Source organism: Meriones unguiculatus, chromosome 10, assembly GCF_030254825.1.
Source record: "Meriones unguiculatus strain TT.TT164.6M chromosome 10, Bangor_MerUng_6.1, whole genome shotgun sequence".
Taxonomy (NCBI): domain Eukaryota; kingdom Metazoa; phylum Chordata; class Mammalia; order Rodentia; family Muridae; genus Meriones; species Meriones unguiculatus.
This window is the reverse complement of record NC_083358.1, coordinates 75,991,237-76,014,897: the sequence shown is the minus strand read 5'-3', so window position 1 is coordinate 76,014,897 and position 23,661 is coordinate 75,991,237. Positions and strand designations below refer to the sequence as shown.

At 41.2% G+C, this 23,661-nt stretch overlaps 1 protein-coding gene and 1 non-coding gene across 6 annotated transcripts in view; one reads left to right on the top strand and one right to left on the bottom strand.

The window, feature by feature from the left end:
• The window catches only part of Sec24b (SEC24 homolog B, COPII coat complex component), a 78,484-nt gene that overhangs the window by 49,160 nt on the left and 5,663 nt on the right, over positions 1-23,661 (bottom strand). For 3 of the 5 annotated variants that reach the window (XM_060392694.1, XM_021645099.2, XM_021645106.2), the window contains exons 2-3: positions 13,184-13,918; positions 4,660-4,803 (exon numbers count right to left, since the gene is read on the bottom strand). In XM_060392694.1, coding sequence (XP_060248677.1) covers positions 4,660-4,803; positions 13,184-13,901 — 862 coding nt within the window. In that variant the 5' untranslated portion in view covers positions 13,902-13,918. Of the gene's footprint in view, positions 1-1,380; positions 1,504-4,659; positions 4,804-13,183; positions 13,919-23,661 lie in introns of all 5 variants that reach the window. The other 2 variants (XM_021645084.2, XM_021645090.2) reach the window with 1 other exon arrangement.
• LOC132646117 (U6 spliceosomal RNA) lies at positions 17,032-17,138 on the top strand. Its single transcript, XR_009584248.1, has one exon. It is a non-coding gene; the product is annotated as a U6 spliceosomal RNA (small nuclear RNA).

Below are 23,661 nucleotides of genomic sequence, written 5' to 3'. Positions count from 1 at the left end.
AAGTACAGAGGCATGCTTTTATTAAAATTTGAAATCCTTGTGACAGGAGTCACATGCAAATGTCCCATTTTTCCCTTCAGGGTATATAACTTAATTAAGGACTGCTGCAAAAATGTCTTGAAGGTGGCTAGTTCATATACACTTGAATCATCCCCTGTAATGTAAGTGTTTATGATTGATAGTCCCTATGTGCCTCATTATAGGTCTTGTCAGCATTTTCAAGGACCAAGTACATAAGTACCTTTCCTGCCTCAGGGTCAACTGTAAGGTCACACTGTAGCTTAAAAGAACCAGGTCACAAAATCTGGGCACAGTTCTGGCCTCCAAGGTTTTTCCCCCCCTTTGGAGGGCAATTCTCTCTGTGCCCTTAAGGCAGCTATGTTAATTTGTTGGTAAGTTTGCAAAGGATAGTTTAATTTCCTGTTAGTTTCTTCATAAGTCCTGTACCCAGGGACACTCCTACAGCTACAACTCCATGGGCCAGATTACATTGTGCCTGGCTCTCACATAATTCTGTAAACCCAGTCTTGAATACTGCCTACTCTCCTGGGCTGAGGCCAGATTTTAGCATGTTTATCCATTCAGAAAGAAGATCAACATTGCCACTGATGATATGCTGAATAAGTCCTTGGGTATAGACAAGCACAGGCCCATAGGCTACCCAGGCTTGCTTGACCCCATCTTGGGATATAAAAGATACAGTCTCATGATAGTGTACCATTTGGTTTGAATTTTGTAAATCACATCTGCTCCAACATGAGAAAACAATTAAAACCCTGAGTGTCTTCCTCAAATCTCTCAGCCTTACAAGGTTTGTGGTAAGGGAGTGAGATTATGACTCTTAAAGCTTGCTGCTGCCCAGACCCAAAGTGCAGTCACCTGGGATTGGGCAGCCTCACCCCTGGAATCACTGTCTTCAGTATTAGAGTCCAGGGCTTCAGGCAGGTCAGGGCAAGCCTGCCCTGTGAATTAAATTTGCCTCTCTGCCTCTGCAGATCCAACTCTCCAGAGCCTGCCCTCCTTTGAGAAAACAACCGTGAATCTATAGAATCAACATATAAGAAGACTCTAAAAACTGCAAGTGAAAATGGAAATACATTTGGGTTGCTCAGCCCTATATCTCTTAGCTCTTTCTGTATCTTTTCCCACGCAATCAAACTCCCTATTCCTTCTCTGGGAAGCCAAGGGTACATTCGTCTCCTGAATACGTCTAAGAAGTATTGGAGTTGCAATGTTTTCACTGTGCTTCACAGTTCCCCAAAACTTCCTTCAGAGTATTAAAAAACAACTTCCCATCTCCAGATTCTACCTGGCCATGTTTTATACCTAACACAATTACACCCCCCCTCCCTTTACCTTCATTTTTATCTTTCTCTTTACCTTTATTTGCGAACTTCTCTGGGGGACGTTCCCTCATCCGACCGATGCAAGTTCCCCACAGTCCAGGGTCTCTGTTCAGGCGCCACTTGCCACATCCAGCAAGGCTAGGTACTGGAAACCTGACTGGGGTGACGCGGGAATGAAGAAACTACAGACACTGAAGAAATGACAGACACACATACAGAAAAGCTGAGATCGGCTGGGCTTTGCTCTCTCTGGTGGAGGGCACTTACTGAAAGACCCAGAAACTCAGCACTGTTTCCTATGTCCAGCAAGAGGAGGGGTTAGCTAGTCTTGGTGGGAGTTGTCTGTAAGGAGCAATCTTAGGCTCCAATATTGCAGAGGGAGAGCTGAAGTTGGAAGGAGGAAGCTGCAGGTGGTGCTCTCTGCATACACTGTCTACATTCATACTTAGAACAGGGGAAGGCTTTGCCACTTCCCTGAGCCTGACCTGGGGAAGGCTGTGCCAATTCCCATGAGCCTGAGGGTCTTGGCTTGGACATGCTCATGTTAAATAATACACATTCACTCAGGACTTCATCTGACCCCCCGCCACCCCCCGGCTAACTTTCCCATTTTTCAGTTAACTAATGTGTGAGATGGAGTAGTTACTACCTCAAATGATTGTTGTTAGGATTAAGTCCTATGTCTCACATGCTTACACATATGGTACCTGACACGAAGTAGATACTGTACATGCTACCACTATATTTTGAAAACAATAACAAGAACCACATCTGCATACATTTGGTACAGATGCTTCATAGGTATTTTCAATTTATGGTTTATTAAGTCTTCAGAATAGATATATTTAATATATTTAATATATATTTAATCTGAAATGATTACCAGTTATTCTCTCTCAAAGTATTTTTGTTTTGTTTGAGAGGGTCTCGTATAATCCAGGTTAGTTTCAAACCTGAAGTGCAGCTGAGGCTGGCTTTGTTTCCTGCCTCCAATCCCTCGCTTTTTCCTTCTATGTACTTTATATTCTGCCTTCCTCTAGAGCACGGGGATTCAAGGACTGTGCCTCCATACCTGGTTCTAGAACTACCAGATATTTTTCCAGATACACTGGCTAAGATTCTCTGTGAAGGCTGGGAAGATGGCTCAATGTCTGATAAAGTACTTGTGCAAACTTTAGCACCAGAGTCTGTATCCTCTGAGCCCATGTAGAAGGCAGGCAAGTGAAGCATCTGCCTATAATCCCAGAACTCAGGGAATCCCTGAGGTGAGTTAGTTAGCAGGACCATGAGGAACTGTCGAACTCAACAAGAAACCTTGCTTCAAATTAAAGTGGAAAGCCATTGAGAGACACCTGATACTAACTTCTATCAGGTTTACACACTCATGTGCACACATGCACACCCTCACACAAGGAAACATGCACACACACATGCACACCACACTCATATACAAAAATAAAATCTATAGTGCCACCATGCCTAGCTTCACAAAAAGATCTGAAAGCCCCGGTATACTCAAGTCTCCTACTTACTTTTAAATCCTCTCTAGATTATATATTACACCTAATACAAAGTAAATACTGTATAAATACTTGCTCTGCTGTGTTGTTTAGAGAACAATAACAAGAACCACATCTGCATATATTTGGTACAGATGCTTCATAGGTATTTTCAATTTATGGTTTATTAAGTCTTCAGAATAGAACTTAGGATCTGGATGGCAGTAATGATCACATGACACCCCCCTCCCAAGCACACTCTATAAAGATGGAGCGCTGCACAGATTCCAAAAGCACCATTTATGCAGGCTACAATTTGCACAACCACAGTATTCTTGACTCACATAAGCAATTAGGTTCTATAACCTAGATCTACTCAAAGGCAAAAAGCAATCTGCTACCAAAAACAATAACAACAAAAAAACCAAATGAATAATTAAAGGTTACAACTTCACAGATCTCCAGTATTCCATTTTTATGCTACTTGAGCAAATAGTTGATCTTAGGTAAATCAAGAGTTTGTCAACAGCCAACAACAGTAAACGTTATATATTTTAGAAAGAATATATGACTGGTTTGAATTAAGAAATTTTTTGCTCTGCTACTTATTAACCTGTAATCTTGGGTAAATTACTTCAACTCTATGAGTCTCACTTCTTTAATACGTAAATCAGAGATTTGTGCCATATGATTTAATATGGAGATTAACTAGATAAAATATATCTTTATATATTTACTATCTTGAATAGTCTAAGTATCCAATAAATGTTAGGAACTTCTTCTTTCTAAAATGTCCTAGGAAGAAATACTGTGATTGTATGTAACAGAGTACAATGTAAAATGGTAACTGAAGACACCAGCAATGTAGAAGACACAAGAAAGATACTGGGGTGGACGGGAGAGGGGAGCTTAAATTCATGATTAAGCTAAGTCTTCCTACCACTGTTCCCTCTGGAAGCAAACACTTAGAAAGAGCAGTGAATACTTTGGGCATTGATTCCTTTCAAATCACATAAGGAAATATAGAACAAAGAATCTCAACAATTAACAGAAAGGCTTCTTTTAGCCACATAAACACTCAACAAACAGAGGTTGTGAAAGCAGCCTAAGGATTTAGTGCCTTTTCTGAAATTCAGAACATAACAGAAGAGTTTTTCATTGTCAAGGCTAGAGATTGTCTCACATATTAAATACAGTACTTAAAATAGTTCAAGTGAACTAGAAATACAAATTCTAATCAAATAAAAAACAGATTAGCCAGAAACATCAGTATTTTGGAATTTTTGCTATGTAGAAAGTAACCAAGAAAAGTTCTGAAAGAAAGGACAACATGGAGAAACAACATCTATACAGTCTCTGTCCAATCTGTCACTTACTTATCTCAGAATATTAAATAAACTGCATGGCCTGTCAATGATTCAAGTAGAGGTTACAATTCTACCTGGACACCTCTCATCCCCCCAAACTGTAGATGATTCACAAATGACAAGCACAGAAATCTTTAAACAAGACACAAAGATTCACTAAATAAGATGATGATGGTTGATTTATCCTAAAAAAAAAAGTCTATAATGGTTTAAAAAGGAAATTTAACATCACAGATAGAAGAATTAGTAACCCAAATTATATAAAGTATCTAATCAACAACAGAAATTCTAAACTAACATAAAAAACTAAACTATCAAATTTGTATTTGGATTATAAATTACTTTTTTCATGTTTTCAGTTAGTTACAATTATCCAGTCTGACTTTTTCAAATCAGCTACTGAGTCATGAGTATGCATATACATAAAATGAGCAGCTACTCACATACCTTTTGTCTGCATTTGCTCTGGGGGCGGGGGGGCCAAGGGCATAGGCCCAACTGGGTGACTTGGAGCAGGTGGCATTCTGGTTGATGAGGGTCCTTGCAAAACTGTGGATACTACGGAGCTGGGCTTAGGGAGGTGGACATTTTCTGTAACAGGACAAGACAGAGAGTCTGCAACTGAAGACAAGAAACCATTTCATTCACAGCAACAAACTTGAAATATGTTAAATAAGTTTACTAAGAAAATGCAATGGCTCTGAAGTCCACAGAAGCTCCAGTGCCACCACACTGATTTGGTATCTAGAAAGAAGACAGTCTAAACAAACCATTTCCCCCAAAAGGGGAAAATGAGTCACCAATGTTTTAATAATTTGAAATGACAACTTTTACCAAAATATTTCAAGATGTCATTACCTTTTCAGACAAAATGAAATGCCGTTTTTCTTTATAAACTAACGACCGCTACTATTAATTATTATACTGCACAATAGTGACCAAGGTAAAGTGAATAAAAGATCTCTGAATTCTATAAATCAGATCACATCTCGCCTTTCTTTCAAAAAACAAAAAAGCAAAGTTATTTTCTCACAATGGTGAAGGGTAGCCGGCCAAGAACAAGTTGTCTTGGTGTTTGTTTTTCCTGAAGCTGGAAATGACCATCTTCCCTTCACTTTCATATGGTCTCTGTGCACACCTTGGTTCTAATCTTCTTGTAAATACCATTCATACTGGGTGTGGGCCCACCCCAATGACTTCACTTGAAAGCAATTGCCTCTTTAAAGACCCTACCTCCAAATACAGTTATATTCTGCCTTGGGACTGTATTAGGACCTTGCACCTCAACTTAAACTTATGAATTTGGAGGGGACACAACCTGCTCCCTAACAGATTTATTTGATGTTAACTTACAGTGTACAACTGAGGAATAGGGGCATTAAAAATCGTCAACTCAGCATTTTCTGTGTCCCAATATATGGCCCTTCTATCTTTTGGTCACCCCTTTACCCCTTATCGTAAGAAATACCAGAAATTACTGAAAATATACTAAAAAGACTGCTGGCAGCATTTATAATGATAAACAGATGTAACAGATCTAGTAATGCATCCTGATCATTCCTAATCTGAGCTGAATAACCAGTATTTCTAGTGTGCAATGACATTTTCTCTTTACTTTGACGAGCATATTATTGAACATCTTTTCTACTTAGATTAGGCATTTAGGAAAGGGCATGAGAGACTTCTGAAGAGATGGTAGCAGGCAGCACCTTGGATGACCAAGTGATGTGCCAGAATAAGAAAAAACAGACTCTGTTCCAAAGAGAAAAGAGTTTTGAAAATTTGCAAGCAGCTGGCTGGGACAGCTGTAACATACAGAGAGAAGAAATGCAAACCCAGGCAGGTGACAGCTCCATCCAGGTGAGGCAAGGGTGAAGAAAAACAGAAGCCTCGTCCAAAAAGTAAACCAGGTAGCCTTACCCTCAGGACAAGCCCAAAGCTTTCACAAACCCCAACATCAGTTACAGCTCTTCCTTGGGCAGTGACTTTTCCCGAGAGATGCTTAGCAGTGGTAGGAAGCTGCCCCAACTCAGAGTGCTGTGCCCAGGGGCCACCATGAAAGGAAACCTCTCCTCTTGCCCTGTTAAAGGCCACCTCCTGTCTACTGTTTCTAACCAGACACCCCACTTCAAATGTAACTAAGCAAGGGTCTCACCAAAATACTAGGTTGAACATCTAGACTGAAGTATTTATGATTCAGAGTAGTGAAGAACACTGGCAGGATGATCTTAAAGATTAACCACCCAGAGAATGCTGGCAAACCCATAGTGAGGGTAGTGGTAAGCAGTGAGTACACACATACACATGCACAAATATGGGTGTATATAAATTAACTTAAGTCTAGGGCTAACAGAAATGTAGGGACCTGGTATCCAAACAAAATGTGTACTACTGCACGTACTATTAAACATACAAGCTAAGTTGGGTACAACAGGGAAAGGAGATGGAGGATAGTCAGAAAATGGCTGCTTTACCACTTTTAGTAAGCAGACTTCCACTGTAGGAGACTGAAGACCTCGCCATCCCTAGTCACTGTTTCTCAATGCCTGTGCCACAGCTTCAAAAGAAAGTATGTGCAGCAAAGAATGAAAATCATTGCCTATGAGAAACAGGTCATTGCTTAAGAGAGAAATCAGTTCATAGTGTCTCAACTACATGTTATCATTTGCCAGAGTGCTATATATCTAAAATAGGAAATGGTCATCTCTTGGGTCTTCCTAGTCAAAACATAGTATATGAGACACAGCCTTCATAATGTGCTCAATTGCTGGCTCTTCTGCCCAGTCACACTAGGCCAGTAATCAAAATTTAAATTTTTATTAAGATCCATGTGATTCATGCATGAAACTTGAGAAGGACTTCTTTAAATAAAACATACAAACTTGGGGCAGCTTTGTTTCTAGGTGCGGCTATCTTCTGTTCCAGTATGTCAAATTTTCCTAAGAACATTCAACCACTACACCCTCCTACAACAGTGTTTCTGATTATTTCACATCTTCATCCAGCCCTCAGTATTGTCAGTTTCTCATGTTTACTAATCTAGTAGCTATTCTGGGTTTCCTCTGTGACTATTACAGTTTTCTCTTAGTTGTGGTCTTTTCCACACCAATTTGTATGTGTACTTATATAGCCAGAAAAATACAATTTTCCCCTCCTACTTTCTAGTTTGTTTCATTTTATATTGCCTTTCAAAGATAACTTTTCACTAGACATTGAGGTTTTCATGCTCACCTTTCATGGCTAGCGCTATGTGAGCCTTCTTTATAAAATTTGACCACTCCAAAGTTCTGGAGATGGTCGTTTCCTCTAAAGAATTTTGAAAATTTACCTTTTTCATTTAAGTATTTATTTTGGCCACAATTTACTTCTTACACAACAAATTCACCCTTCAGATTGCAGCTAAAATGTCATTTCATGAGAGAAAACTCCCCTAAAGTACATGAGTAATAGGCCAATGTGCCACCCGGAGCTCTCCAAGGACTATAACCCTCTGCTTCTTGCCACTCAAATAGGTTTGCACCTGTTGTTGTCTAGTGTCTGCTGCCCCAAGTGGATTACACACTTCCAACACAAGAAACTCATCTTTTCACCCAGGATTATCTCAACACCGGAACCCCTGGCACAACTGGCTTTCAAATAGCTAATGGGTGGTGACTAGATCTACCAACACTAAGGATTAGAGAAACATGCCAACAAAGAGTTTGTCCCTTTCACAAAGGGAGTGTGACTGCATCAGAAACACAAAAACTGCCACTATATAAAATACAGCTAAACTTGAGTTGAGTGTATAGCCTTAAAAGATACTATCGCTGGTGTGATGCACACATTTTATTCCCAGCATTCAGGAGTCAAAGGCAGACAGATCTCTGAGAATACATCTTTTTTTTTTTTAATACTATAAAAGTAAGGCCAGTGTAGCCAGAAGGATGGCCCAGCAGTTAAGAGCACCTGCTACTCTCACAGAGGAGCTAGGTTCAGTTCCCAGCACCCACATGGTGGCTCACAGCTGACTGCCGTTCAAGTTCCAGGGTATTCAACACTAACCTCCACAGTGGCGGGCATGCACGTGGTGCACACGTATACATACAGGCACACACTCATGCGCACAAAATCAATAAAGAATTTTTGCTGGGTGTGGTGGCACCATCTGCAATCCCAGCACTCAGCAGAGGCACGTGGAACTCTGTGTGAGGCCAACCTAGTCTAGAGAGCAAGTTCCAGGCCAGCTAATACTACACAGTGAATCTATCGGTCTCTCGGCCTCTCAAAGACAGAAAAGGTAACCCCTATTTTTTAGCTCATAAAATTCTCTAGGACCTGGAAGGAAATTTCTCGGCTAGCACTGCTGCCCTCATTCAAGCTGGAGTTTTGTCATGCCACCCGAGTCTTCTTTTCTTCTTTTCCCTCATCAAGCTATACCTACTGCTCTGTGAGAAAGTGCTGTTTTCTGTTATCACACTTCTCTGAAGTAATCGTAGTCATTCCCTTGTGGCTTTTCCTCCCTGAGTCCTGTATTCTCCTGGTATCTCTACCAACCACACTGCTGACAACTGTGTTTCTGAGACACTAACAGAATAGCACCATCACCTTGCAGAGAAGAGCTGATGGCTGAGACTACGGGAAGATACCTATGGTTTTCCTCCATTAACGCCTCAGAAAAATAATACAAAGAAAATTGGGGCTGGAGAGATGGTTCAGTGGTTAAGAGCACTGACTGCTCTTCCAGAGGACTCAGGTACCCAGAACCCACATGGTGGCTCACAACCATCTGTGTTCCAGTCCCAAGAGATCTGATGCTGTCTTCTGGGCTCTTTGGACACTGCATGCATATGGGGCACAAATATGCATGCAGGCAAAACACCCATACATATGAAATAAATAATTAAAAATCCCTCACCTATCCCACATCATAGCTGCTAGAAACTAGAAAAACTGTCCAAGGTGGACCTCTCTCATCCCCAAGGCTTAGAGGAGGGACACACAGTGAAAGAGTGTTACATTCAAGAGTGGCTTTAGAAATCGGAAAGGAAGGGTAACAGAGCCAACTAGGCTGTTCTCCGCTCACAATCTGCAATCGCAAAAGGTGCCAAAGAGGAAATCGGTTTCCTTTCTATTACTTGCTTTTTTTTCTGAATATTTTTCCAGCGTAGCTGCATAACGTATTTCTAACTTACATTTCTTTGTCCTATATAACCATCTCCTACACTATTTATTTGACTTTCCTTCAGATACATCATCTGGATGTCAACACAGAGAACAATATCAAAGACTATTACTTGGTGCAGTAATGTTTTAAACAGAGTACACAGTCATTTTTATACAAGCTGTTTAGATGTTTCTTTTATAACACTACACAGAAAAATGTCACTGCAGATACTACTACTTTATCATATGCTATCTAGATAATGATTCAAGAAATAGTCAAAGTAATTTTGTTTAATCAAAATAATGTTCGGTAAATATTTCATCCTGACAAAGAGTTTATTTTGCTAATTGTTTATGTGCATGTATGTCAGTGTGTATTCATGTGGGTATACATGCAGGAGTATGCATGACAGGACAACCTCAGATGTTTCTCAGGGGCTATGCACTTGCATTTTACCGACAGCCTCCCACTGCCACAGTAGAGCTGGCCCTGAAGGCAGGGGGCGAGCTGGCTCCTGTTGTGGCATAAACAAGGGAGAGATGACCTCCCCATCCCCTGCAGCAGGTGGGAGAACTGGCCTCAGGGTCAGGAGAGCAGGAGAGCTCTGGCCCTGCCTTTGCCTGCTGTAGCACTGTGGGGGTTGGGTGGAGGCCACACCTCGATTAAAGTAGCACAAGTAGGTAGACCTTATGGCAAGACACCAGTGAGCAGGCATCAGTGAGCCTGCCCAAGGGCATGAGAGCAGAAGAGCTGGCCCTGTCCCTTGCCAGCTGTGATGGTGTGGGTGCAGGAGAGCTGGCAGGCTGACCAACTCAGCTACCTCCCAGGCTTAGATCCAGGGCTTTGAGCTGATCCACCTGAACATCTATCTCTTCTATGAATTGCTGGAGCATGTGAAAAGAGCTGGTCCTGCAGATCAAAAGCCACAGGATCCCCATGACAGAGGGCAGCAGCGGGATATCCAAGAGGCGTCCCAGTGAGGATCTAGTATTGATTGTGCAGGAGAAGCCACAGGCCTCGAACCAGACCAGTGAACACAATCAACAATGACCACTGCAATGAGCATAAGCAAGTAAAGATGAGGGACACACTGTGACACACTACATGATGAGATGTTTTTTATATTTTGTTTTGTTTATTTTCTGTTTGCTTGGTCTCCCCTCCCCCTTTGGGGGAAAGTTGCAAGGGTAGAGGACAGATATGAAGGGATGGGGAAATAAGTGGGATTTGGGTAATGATGTGAAACTCACAAAGTTAATTTAAAAAAGATCCATTTCCACTGCCCCAGCAATGAATAAGAGCATCATCACTCCTGGCCTTTAGGTTTTTGTTTTTGTTTTTAACCTCAGTTCTGGGAATCAAACTCGGGACCTCACACTTTATTGACTGAGCTACCTCCCCAGCCTGGTACCTTGATAATTTTTTAAATCATGTGTTTTGTAAGATTTGTTTAAAATACACTTTAAACGTTAAAAAAAAAAAAAAAAAAGCTTGTTCTCATCTCTTGGCCATACATTATACTAGATCACTTGACAAAGACTAGAGAGTCATCCACAGAGACAGTTTTTAACTGGGATAAACTAATGAAAATGTAAAGTTCAGTTTAAGTTAACTAAGGACAGCACTGCAAACACACTGGACTCCTTAATGAAATCACCTAAAAACCTAAGGCTGGCCCTGACCTGCAGTGTACCAGCATAGGTTTCTATAAAGGCCAACAAGAGAGCACTGAAGGTCTTATCTCCATGTTTTGAATATGACCTCACCAACTGCCTAAAAAAACAACTAGTTATCACAATATTTGCTTAATTCAAATGTACAGTTCAGTACTACTCTAAATTTCTAATTAAAATTTGAAATACTCTATCTACCTCTCTATACTGCCCTTAACATATGACTGAGTAGATGGTTATAATCTAAAGACAACACTCAGAAAACTACCATGGCATCATCAGCTACCATTCTGTGCATGCATTTTCTTTTTCTTTTGTTTTGTTTGTTTGTTTGTAAACAGGGTTTCGCTGTGTAGGTCTGGCTGTCCTGGAACTCACTCTGTAAACCAGGCTGGCCTCAAATTCACAGAGATGTGCCTGCCTCTGCTGCCCTAGTGCTGGGATTAAAGGTACGTGCCACCAATCACCACCTGATGCTATGCATATTTTCATTCCCTTGAAGAGTATATCATTAGAATCAAGTTCACAACTTCAGTTTAAGTAAGAACATTCTATGAAAGCAGAACACTTTAAATATATATCTTGTATGGTGCATGGTGGTGCACACCTTTAATCCCAGCACTTTGGAATCAGAGGCAGGTGGATCTCTGAGTGTGGGCTAGTGTTGTAAATGGCGTTTAATATTTACTATTGGTTTATCTTTTATTAACGCTGCTGTTAATCCTAAACAGCTGTATACCAAATCACCACAGACACTGGGATTTATTTAATTAACCTAGAACACAATGCTGGGCAATAGTTACTCCATCATAAACCTCCAAGCCCTCATAGTTTCCTAACATTTAGATTTCCCACATTATACTTGATTTTAGTAAAATCTTAGGTCCAATTCATTCTCCACGTCATTCCAAGCCTCCTCTAGCCTCTGCTCTCCCAGCCTCTGCCTGCCCTTCTCTCTTCCTCTGCCTCCCACCTTCCTGTCCTCTGGCTCCTCCCTCTCTTCCTGCTTCCTTTCCGTTGTTCAACATCGTGGCTAGATGCTTTATTTTGGAATATTTACACAAAGTTGAGACAGGTGATGCTTAGAATAAGTATAACAATGCAAGTCCAGATTGAAACCAGAGAGTGGGGGAGAGAAATAAGCACTTGAATGAACAAGTGTAAAGTATATACATTCCAAAAGAACATCATACCAACAGGCTAGCCTGGTCTATATAGAATTCTAGGCTAGCCAGAGATACACAGTGACATCTCCTGGCTTGGGGAATGAATACACACACACACACACACACACACACACATATCTATATTTTACCTTATGTACTATGTATGCCTTATATAATACTCATATTTTATCATATGTACTATGCATACCTTATAGATGTAAAAATTTCTAGCTAGTCAGGCTTGATGGCACATGCCTTTAATCCTAGCACTCAGGAGACAGAAGCAGGCGGATCAATATTGGAAGTTTGAGGCCAGCCTGGTCTACAAAGCCAGCCCAGGACAGCCAAGGCTACATAGAGAAACCCTGTCTCAAAAAACAAAACAACAACAACAAAATTTCTAACTAATACATTTGCAGAAAGATTAACTATCAAGAAATCATGCAGCCTTACTTCCTCTTCTTCATCCTTCATCTTAGTGCACTAATTTGAAAACGAGAAAGCAGCTTTAATCTGTAGGAAGCAGAGTTTAAGGAAACCAGTATGTTGCTGACCACCACTTTGTTTTCTATAATAGTGGGGCTATGACTGAAAAATAACCACGTTAAGTGGAGCTAGTATAAAAAGAAAGTAATGGCCAGCAAGACACATTACAAAACAGACTCTTCAATCTATCCAAGCCAATTCACATTAAGGACAAGTACTGCAAACATATAAAAGACATCAACAAACACTGACTGACATCTCAATTGAGGCACTGAAACCAGGCTGTGAAAACACACCACCGGGGAGCTAACTATCAATGAAGGCACAACAAGGGTCTGGGAAGATTCAGTAAAAAACACACAAACACACACAAGCAAATATAGTACAATAGTGAGCTAATTTCTAATTTCCAATGTTTCTATTAGGAAATACCATCTTAAACAAGACTGGAAATGTTCTGATTGTCAATCATGTTTTGGTGGATTTCATACTCAACTTACCACTATTTGTTGGGTGGCTGTTGGCTGTAGCCAGGGATCCCATTTGGTTTCGGATGAGGCTGTCTTGAGCTGGTGGAAGGCCTGGAGCTGGCCATGGTAGAGAACTGTATCCTGAATGACTCTGTGGCTGCTGCTGCTGCTGGGAAAGTGGAGGTCTTGACGGGTAGGTAATAGCTGTGCTTGGACCAGAATATGATTCTTTCACTGGCCTGGAAGGCGGAGCACTCTGTGAGGTATACATCTGCCCATATGGCTCACTGGCAGACAGCGAGGGATATGAAACATTAGGATACACGACATTAGACACAGTTGAGATAGGATAATGACTACAGGTAGAGGGATATCCCTGAGAAGCAGCAGAAGAGTTGGCAGAATACGTGGCAGGACTACTGTAGCGATTGCCAAAAGAGGAATAGGGCTGGGAGGCACTCGTATACGAATGGGATGCTGATGCTGGAGCTCCTTGGAAAGATCCTGGCGTGGATCCTCCCATGTGAGGGGCAGGAGGACCTCTGCCATACATCTGCTGTGTTCCGGGTTGGTTTGCTGAGCTGGGAGTCCCCACACTTTGTGATGGTACTGTATACGGACGAGAGTAGTAATTGTCACACTGGTTATCCAATGGTAAGGAGGACATTTTCCCAGGTCCTTGAGAGTAATGTCCTGAAGGAGCCATATAGTTTTGATGAGGCAACCCATAGCCAGATGGAACTTGCATTTGACTCTGTGCTGGACCTGAAAAAGGAAACCCACTATTTATAGTGTTGCACAAAGCGTTGACGTATATATAAATAGTTCTCATCTAAATGTTGACCCAATTAACTTTCTTCTCCATACTCCAACATATTGCAAAAGATACACATTACCACAGGCCCATCATGTAACTAGACTCCAAAATGACCCCTAATGAGTCCCACCTCCTGGTACTAAAACCCCTGAGTAGTCCTTGCTCACCTTGTATCATCTACATGAGCAATAGCAAAGATGTTGGCACACTACTTCCTGTATTAGCCCAGTCTTAACTTTAGTGTTCCCTCTTTCTCTAAATAACTCAGTCTTGAATGAACACAGACAAGCAGAAAGCCAAGTGGTAAGAAAGAGACTCTGGCCAACAGCCAAAGAGAAACTGAGGCCAATAACCACATGAATATACAATCACCCTTCAAATTCAATGAAGTCTTGAGATAATGACAGCCCAACTAATAGCTTGACTATAATCTGTGAGAGACCCAGATTCAAAACCATATAACTGATTGTCTCCCAAGTCAATATTCCTTAACAAACTATGACACAGGGGCTGGAAAGACGTTCAGCAGTTATGAGCACTGGTTACTCTTCCAAGAGGACCTGGGTTTGATTCCCAGAACCCACATGACACCTCACAACTGTCTATAATCCCAGACCTAAAGGACAGGATGCCCTCTTCTGGTCTATAACCCCATATTTGAAGGCCATGGCATGAAGGAGAGCTTTGAGTTTAAGGCCAGCCTTATCTATATAAGAAGTTCCAGGCCAGTAAAACATACATATCAAGACTCTGATGTAAAACAAAGGGGGAAGAGGCAAGGAGGATAGGAGAAAGGAAGAGGGGTAAAGGACGGCTTAGCCAAAAGTAAGGATACATGAAAAAACTGTAAGCCATAGAGAATCCCACTACTTTGTAAGCTATTTTTAAAAGCACAAGAAGAAATTTAAATGGACAGTACTGCTTCCAGAAAACATGCTTTACTTAAAAAAAAAAAAAAAAAAATTGTGCCAAGCATGAGATATCACCCTATGTTATTCAGCAATGGGTTCCAGAGTCCCCCAAACCAACACAAGCTATTCCTGATGCTCTCAGCTGCCCACTACAACTAAATGAAGACACAACACACTTTGGTTGCAGGGCAGAGGGAAATCAATCTGGAATTAAGCAGCAAACTTCTGGCTGGCTAGCTTTCACTCTACCAGAAGATACTGTGCTGACTGCTGGAGGGAAAAGCACATCAGCAGTATTAGCCTGCGCTAGCCTCTGCATGCCACCATGCAGTCCTTCCAGGTAAGACGACCATGGGAAACAGTGACAGGGTGCTTACTAAACCTTCCTGATGTGATTTGATCTTATTCTGTCTGAGGGAACTGTAAAGCTGGTCGGAAGCCCACGGCTGGGAAGGTCATCACCCTTTAGGGAAAATCGACTTTCACTGGTGTGTTTTCTGTTTTGTTTTCCTTTTATGTTCCACTACATAGCTGTGGATGGTCTGAAACAGTGTAGACCAGGCTGGCCTACAACTCAAAGATCCACCTGCCTCTGAAATTAAAGGCATGCACCACCACACTGAGCTTGTTTTTGTTTTGAGGCAGTGTCTCACAACATAGTCCTAGCTGCCCTGGTGGAAACTCATTGTATAGACCAGGCTAGCCTACTTTGGAACTCACTACTGATTTGCCACTAAGATTAAGCACTTGCCACCATGTCCAGGCGACTACTATTGTTTTATTAGATCATGTTGTCAAATATCTAAGTATTTAGGTTTATACTAAGATGAGAGCTACTCTCTCTCAACCTTGATCTAAGAAATCTCTTCTGGCAGTAGCAGCATTAATGAAGAGTCATATCTAGCCAAAGATCTAAGAATGAGTAATTATTGACTAAATAGTGCATCTGCCTTACCCCATCCCTCCAAAACTCAAAGAACATCCTGGAAGGGTAAGGATAGAAAGAATTATAAGAGGAGGCTGGAGAGATGGCTCAGAGGTTAGGAGCACTGGCTGTTCTTCAAGAGGACTCAGGTTCAATTCCCAGTACCCACAGGGTACCTCATTAAATGAATGCCCTTTTCTTTTTTTTTTTCTTTTTTTTGGCCTTAGTGAGCACCCAGCATGCAAATGGTACACAAACATACATGCTGACAAAACACCCATATACATAAATAAACAAAAACTTTTTTTTTTGATGTAAGAGCTAGGGCTGGAGAGATGGCTCAGAGGTTAAGAGCACTGTCTGTTCTTCATAGGTCCTGAGTTCAATTCCAGGCAACCACATGGTGGCTCAGAACCATTTATAATGAGATCTGGTGCCCTCTTCTGGCATGCAGGTGTATATGCATGATAAATAAATGTAAGCTAGAGGATGGGGCAGAAACTGTGAAATGCGGTCTTCTGGACATGAGACAGCTGTTGTACTCATGAACTCGCAGCAATTGTAGTTTCCTGTACAAAATCAAGCTGATCAGCATGCCAGCATGGATGGGAGAGGGGCTTAAGGCTGTTGATGGCGACAAGGAAAGAGAAAGTGTTCTGGTGTGTAGCCCCAGCTAGGTTTCCCATGCTCCAATACATAGTCTCACAACCCATGAGCACTCGGGCAGCATTCACTGGACTCAATGAACAACAACAAAAACAGTGGATATGAAGAAGCATGTGGAGGTACAGGAGGAGAGAAAGAAGGTGAACAACACACATACATACATTTTGAAACTGTCAAAGAATAAATATTTTTAAAGTTTTAAAAAACTCAAGAGAGGAATCCACATCCTTTGGTACTTGTTTCTTCTTTGCCCTCACTATGAAAGTAACAGAATCAGAGTCTACTAAGTGGTGGAGCACAAGCTAAGGGCGCACAAGGCCTTGGGTTCAGTACCCAACACTGCGGAGGAAGATAGTGTTAGCAAGCTATATTAAGAATATAAAGTATAAAGTAAAAGTCCCTTTTTTACTCGGATAACTAATCTACTACCCAGGCACACCTGGAGCCAGTGGTTTTCTGTATCCTTTGGATGAATGAACTACAACTATTTTTTAATTTAATGTATCCTATACACTCTTCTGTTAGCATGTATAAATCCTCGTTTTAAAATACATATATAGTGCTCCCTTCAGCAGCACATATACTAAAATTGGAACGATACAGAGAAGACTAGCATGGCCCCTGAGCAATGATGACACGCAAATTTGTGAAGCGTTCCATATTTTTGACAACTAGGAATAGTGCTTCCTCAAGATCCAGGTATACCACTCCTAGGCATATGCATATACCCAAAAGAATCTCAAGTACACAATAAGGACATCTGCTCAACCATGTTTGTAGCAGCTTTATCTGTAATAGCCAGGAGCTGGATAAACAGCCCAGATGCCCCTCAGTGGAGAAATGGATGCACAAATTGTGGTATATCTACACAATGGAGTATTACTCAGCAATAAAAAAATAAGGAAATCATGAAATTTGCAGATAAATGGTGGGATCTAGAAAAGATCATCCTGAGTGAGCTATCCCAGAAGCAGAAAGATGCACACGGTATATACTCACTCATACAGACATATAATATAGGATAAACCTACTCAAATCTGTACATCTAAAGAAACTAATCAAGAGGGAGGACTCATGCTAAAATGCTCAGTTCCTATCCAGAAAGGCAAAGAGAATGGACATTAGAAGAAGGAGAAAAGAGGGAACAAAGCCTGACACAGAGGACCTCTGAAAGGCTCTGCCCTGCAGACTATCAGTGCAGACACTGAGACTTATAGGCAACCTTTGGGCAGAGTGCAGAGAATCTTATGAAAGAAGTGGGAAACAGTAAGATCTGGAGAAGACAGGAACTCCACAAGGAGAGCAACAGAACCAAAAAATCTGAGCACAGGGGTCTTGTCTTCCCTGAGACTAACACTCCAACCAAGGACTATGCATGGAGATAACCTAAGACCCCTGCACAGATGTAGCCCATGGCAGTTCAGTATCCAAGTGGGTTTCATTGTAATAGGAACATTGACTGTCTCTGACATGAAATGATTGGCCTGTTCTTTAATTTCCTCCCCCTGAGGGGGAAGCAGCCACAGAAGAAGACAATGCAGCCACTCCTGATGAGACCTAACTGACTAGGATCAGAAGGAAGGAAAAGAAGACCTCCCCTACTCCTGATGAGACCTAACTGACTAGGATCAGAAGGAAGGAAAAGAAGACCTCCCCTATCAGTGGACTTTGGGAAAGGCATGCATGCAGAGGGTAGAGGAAAGAAGGGACTGGGACAGGAGGAGGGAGGGAACCACAGGGGGGATACAAAGTGAATAAAGTGTAATTAATAAAGAATAAAAAAATACATATATAAAGGATTTCACTGTAGGTGAAGTTTATTAAACCATCATCAACAGACATCATTTCAGAGGATGAACTTGTATGATAAATTAAGAGAATAGGTTTCCTACAAAGCAAGGTGGGGAAGGGAGTGCTTTGAAAACTGGCCACTATGCTGAGCATTGGGAACTTACCTGTAGTCCTGGCACTAGGGGCCTAAGACAGGAAGATTATGAGTTCAAGGCCAGCCTAGACTACACAGCAATAGATTATCTCAAAAAAAAAAAAAAAAAAAAAAAAAAAGATTACTGTTATAGCTCTTTCCAAGGACTACCATTCTTTTCCAACAGTAATGCTAAACAATGCCTCATATTCCCAACACTAACATTGTACTCTTTAGCAGCATGTGAAGTATTCTAGAAAACAACTAGATTTATTTATGTGTATGAGTGCTCTGCCTGCATGTATGTACATGCAGCATGTGTGTGCCTAGCCCCCTGAGGTCAGAAGGCAGTGAGTCTCCTGGAACTGAAGGTATGGATGGCTGTAAGCTATTAACCACTCTCCAGCCTCTTTTCTTTCTTGATAATAAGGATCGATCTGAAGGCCTCCACATACCGCGACTGAGCTAACAGGGACTTAGATATTCTTTGTAGCCTAGGCAGGCCTTAAACCTGTGATCCTGCATCAGTCTTCCAGGCAGCTGGATTACAGCTCCACAGCACAGGACTAGTTGCTAAAATGACTCCATTCACCATCTTCTGTGCCTCAATTTTTTGTTAAGGTGGATACAATACTTTGCCTTCAAAGAGCTGAAGGCCCTTATATGTAAGCATTTAGAAAAGTGAGCTTAATACAGAGCAAGTTTAATAATGCTTATAAATGTTTCTGCTAACAAAAATCAATGCCAGCATTAATGTGGTCATCTACGTACATGTAAAAGTTATGAGCACTGGCTGCTCTTGCAGAGGACGGAGGTTCAATTCCCAGCACCTATAAGGCAGCTTACAGCTATCTGTAATGCCATTTCCAGCGTATTCAGTACCTTCTCTAGCCTCCAGACACTAGATATGCATCTGGTGCACATAAATACCAACAAGCAAATACTGATACACACAGAATAAAAAATTTTTTAAAAAAAGTACCTATGTGTCACTCCAGGGCTGGAACTGAATCAAGGGCCCAGATGTGGAGGAAGCTGGTAACTGAAGTCCCTCTGTGCTCTCTGCACTAAATATACAGCTTGCTTTAGCCAAGCAAATGGCCACATGCCCCAACAACAGGATTCTAGTCTTATTCCAACTCTTTTTCTTTGACTTTGGGGCAGACCTTAATTATCATCCCCATCACCCCTAACTCCATCAAACCCAGGGCCTTGCACATGCTAAGTACATGCTCTATCACTGAGCCACATCTCCAGCCTAATTTTTCTAGTATCTAGTTTTCCTACCAAACTTCAAATGAAATAATATCAACAGCAAAAGGTTCATACTTTTAAAATTCACTGTAATAAAAAGAATCACTATATTTCTTGTCATGATAATATAAAAAAATATCTGCTCATAAGAGATGAATAAAAGTTACACTTTGTTTATATTAAACTATTTGGGGGCATGTATTATATATTTTATAATCAACACAAGGATAATTTATAATAATATAATTTAAAAGTAATGTAAGACAAATATAAAATAATATAAATGGAAATAAATCACTTCCGTAATTCAAAGTCTAAATGGAGAACTATACATAATTTTACTAAGTTAACAATTTACTCCCCTATAGGTTATTTACTTAATCACAATTCACCTGAAACAACTTATTTACAAACAAGCAAAAACAAATCTCAGAAGTCTTTCATTACCTTGACAATAAAATGTGAAAAGCCCCACACATTTATAACACATAAAAATATGGCTCACTTCCTGCCATCATAGCTTTCAGAACTGAACAATGAAAGGACAGCCCAAGTCAAAATCTATTTAAATATCTATCCTCTGCTTAACTGCTGACTTGGCTCATTCCTGCCACATGGTACAAGAATGAAAAATACTCATGCCTCTGTACAACTACTCAGCAGCACTCCCTAAAAGTAGGGGTACACTGTACCTGCTGACACCTAACAGTGAATGACTCACCAGAAGCCACAGCCTTTCAGGTTCATTCAAGAAAAGCCCGAAGAAAGGGGAACAATATCTCATCATGATGGGGTGGGGGTGCGAGGCTCCTTTTCATTACTTATTCAGTATCACAATCTAAATAACCCAAATGGTTGAGGCACTTGCTATGAAGCGTCATGACCTGAGTTTGATCCCTGGGACCCATGTGGTAAGAGAACTGATGCCCCAAGTTGCCAACTGACCTACCTACCTACTTACACATACTCTCTCTCTCTCTCTCTCTCTATCTATCTATCTATCTATCTATCTTTCTCTCTACTACCCTAAATGCAATTTTAAAAAGAATTTTTTTTTACTATGTTCAATGAGACATATGTCCATGCCCTAACATGTGTCTATGTGAGGCTACAATGGCAGAGGAGAATTAAGTCTGTATGTGGCATTAAGGTATTAATCAGATGACATCTATTAAAATAGTTCTATTATCCTTAACTATCTAGATAATTAGAGCCTGGTATAGAATCTTCAGGGAAATACTCTATGGTTGGTTCCTAATACTGAGAAAGTGGGCCATGAGCCAAGGAATGTGGGCAGCCTCTAAAAGCTGGAAAGGGCAAAGAAACTCTCTAGGGCCATGGAGGGTATGTGTCCTGCAGAGGCATCTTGATTTTAGCCCAACTGGACTTCGCACTCACAAATAATAAATTCAGACTCTTTCAAACACCAATTTGTGGCAATCTGTTATAAAAACAGAGTCAAAGACCCTTCCTGACCTGACTCCTGTGTCACAGTTTAGCTTGCTGTCATGAGATGACCCTCAGCTAGCAGACCTAAGCACACCAAAATACTGAAAGTCCTTTACATCCCACCTTCAAGAAACAGACCGTGAGTTTGCTACAGTGAAGGTCAATTGCTGATAAGAAGCCAAAGGAAATGCTGGCCTGGGGAAGAAGATATGCACCATGCCATCACAAAAAAAAACCAGCACAATGGGCTTGACCCCAGAGGCCCAGAGGCTGATGAGCACAAAAGCTAAAGTTGGCAAAGGTTTCTGAGGCAGGGCAGTGTGACACCCTCTGAAAATGAACTTCCTCACCATCATTATGCTTCCACCCTTCTTATGTCTACCAGGAATCTTCCAAATTCTCCTTTCATCTGCCCATTTCTTAGCTGTTCTACAGATCTCAGCCCAGCATTCCCTAACACTGAGCAAATGCAGCTTAGTGCTGCTTCCAGAGTATCCGAAAGTCAAAAGAGAATTCCTTTGCCTTTTCCAGCTTCTAGAAGCTGCCCACTTTCCTTTTCCTTTTCCTTTGGACAAGTCTAATTTCAAACTCTCCAAGTGCAAAGGCTGAGTCGCCTTTTCCAAGGCCTGGGGCCTGCCTCATAGAACTCATGATTTTGAAAATCATGAATGCTAAGTTATCATCAAGTATTTCTATATCTGGCACTTATCAAAAAATGTCAACAAAATACTTAACAGAGGAGGGCTGGAGAGATGGCTCAGTGGTTAAGAGCACTATCTGCTCTTCCAGAGGTCCTGAGTTTAATTCCCAGCACACACATGGTAGCTCACAACTATCTATAAGGGAATCTGATGCTCTCTCCTGTCATGAAGGCATACATGCAAATAGAGTGCTCATATGTATAAATAAATAAATCTTTTAAAAAAATACTTAGAGAGAAAAACATGAAACTTCAAAAATGTCTCCTGAAGTTCTGGAAAGCAATAGACTAAGAGTGGGTCTTACTGGGCTAAAGCCAGAACAGGCCCCTTCTGCAGGTTCCTAGTAGCTTCATCTTCAGAACACACAACTCTTTCTGCTATTGAACGAATTACCCTTTCAGCCACTTCAGAGCCCTTTTGTCTCTCTCAAGTGGGAACTGCTACAGTTCTATCATGCCAGATCAAACTTTGTTTAAGACAGGGTTTCTCTATATAGCATGGCTGTCCCGGATATTGTTATGCACATTAGTCTTGAACTCACAGAGATCCAACAGCCTCTGCCTCGTCAGTACTGGGAATACAGAAAGGTGTGTACCACCACACCAGGCTCAAATCACAATCTTACCTGAACAATCAAAAGCCATTTTTTACTTAATTGGTTATTATTTTTTACTTTTTCGAGGGGCAACCTCACTATGCATCTTTGGCTGGTCTGAAATGTACTATTTACACCAGGCTGGCCTCAAACTTTCAGAAATCCTCCTGAGGGCTGTATGTGGGGCATGTGCCAACTTGCCTGGCTTGTTCATCATTTTACATACAGCTGAAACAAAACTTAACCTTTCCCTTAAATTTTCCCCTACTACATGTTAAGACCTGGCCACTGGCTAAGCAAGGCATGACTTCACAACTGTTCCTCTGTACTTGGACATGGTTTCTTATTACTGTTTCAGATGCTTTTGACACATAATCCTAACTCACCCTCTGGCAAGTTAGCTGGCAGAAACTTTCCAACAGTGGACATAAAGAGGAATAAAGGGTAGGAGACAGACTAAAATAAGTGACTAAAGTGATCAAAGCATTGACTAAGCTCTAAGTGTTAATACAATAAGGGGAGTAAAGTTGTTAGTGGCTTTCGGAATATTCTAGAGCAAGAATGAAATATGAAAGCAAATTCAGTTATTCAGCTGAGTACCTATTACAAGCTGCTACTGGGAATATAGTGAAAACAAACGCACACACAGTCTGCCATTCAAGAATTTATAACCTGGTGCTCTAAAGAAAATGAAATAAAAGGGATTCTCAGTGCTAATTCCCTACCAGGACTGGGTTCTTTAAAAATAGTACCTCATTCAAGCTAATCCTCTCAAAAGCTTTACAAGGCTGGTATCACTAAACTCTGAAGCTCAAAGATGTTAACTAATTTTTCTCCATAAAGCTTGGACTGAATCAAAGTCTGCAAATCTGCAAAGTCCAAAAAGTTTTACACCTCTGAGCAATCGCAGGTAGCAGGCCCTATTGCAAACATAGCCTTCCCCAGGCTGATATGATTCTATGTCCATCACACTGCAATACTGACTATGAATGTGTCTCGCTTCTAGAAAAGTCCCTTCAAGACTGTCCCACTTCAGTGTATTTCCCATCCAGCATATCTGGATGTAGATGGAGTTTAAAAAGGAAGCTGGGCTGGAGAGATGACTCAGTTAAGAGCAGTTGTCTTCCAGGGACCTGAAATGATTCCCAGCACCCATGTCAGAAGATTCACAACTATTTGTAACTCTAGCTCCAGCTCCAGAGAAAAGTGATGCCTCTGACCTGCGTGAGCACCTGCATTCACAAACACATAACCACCCACTCACAT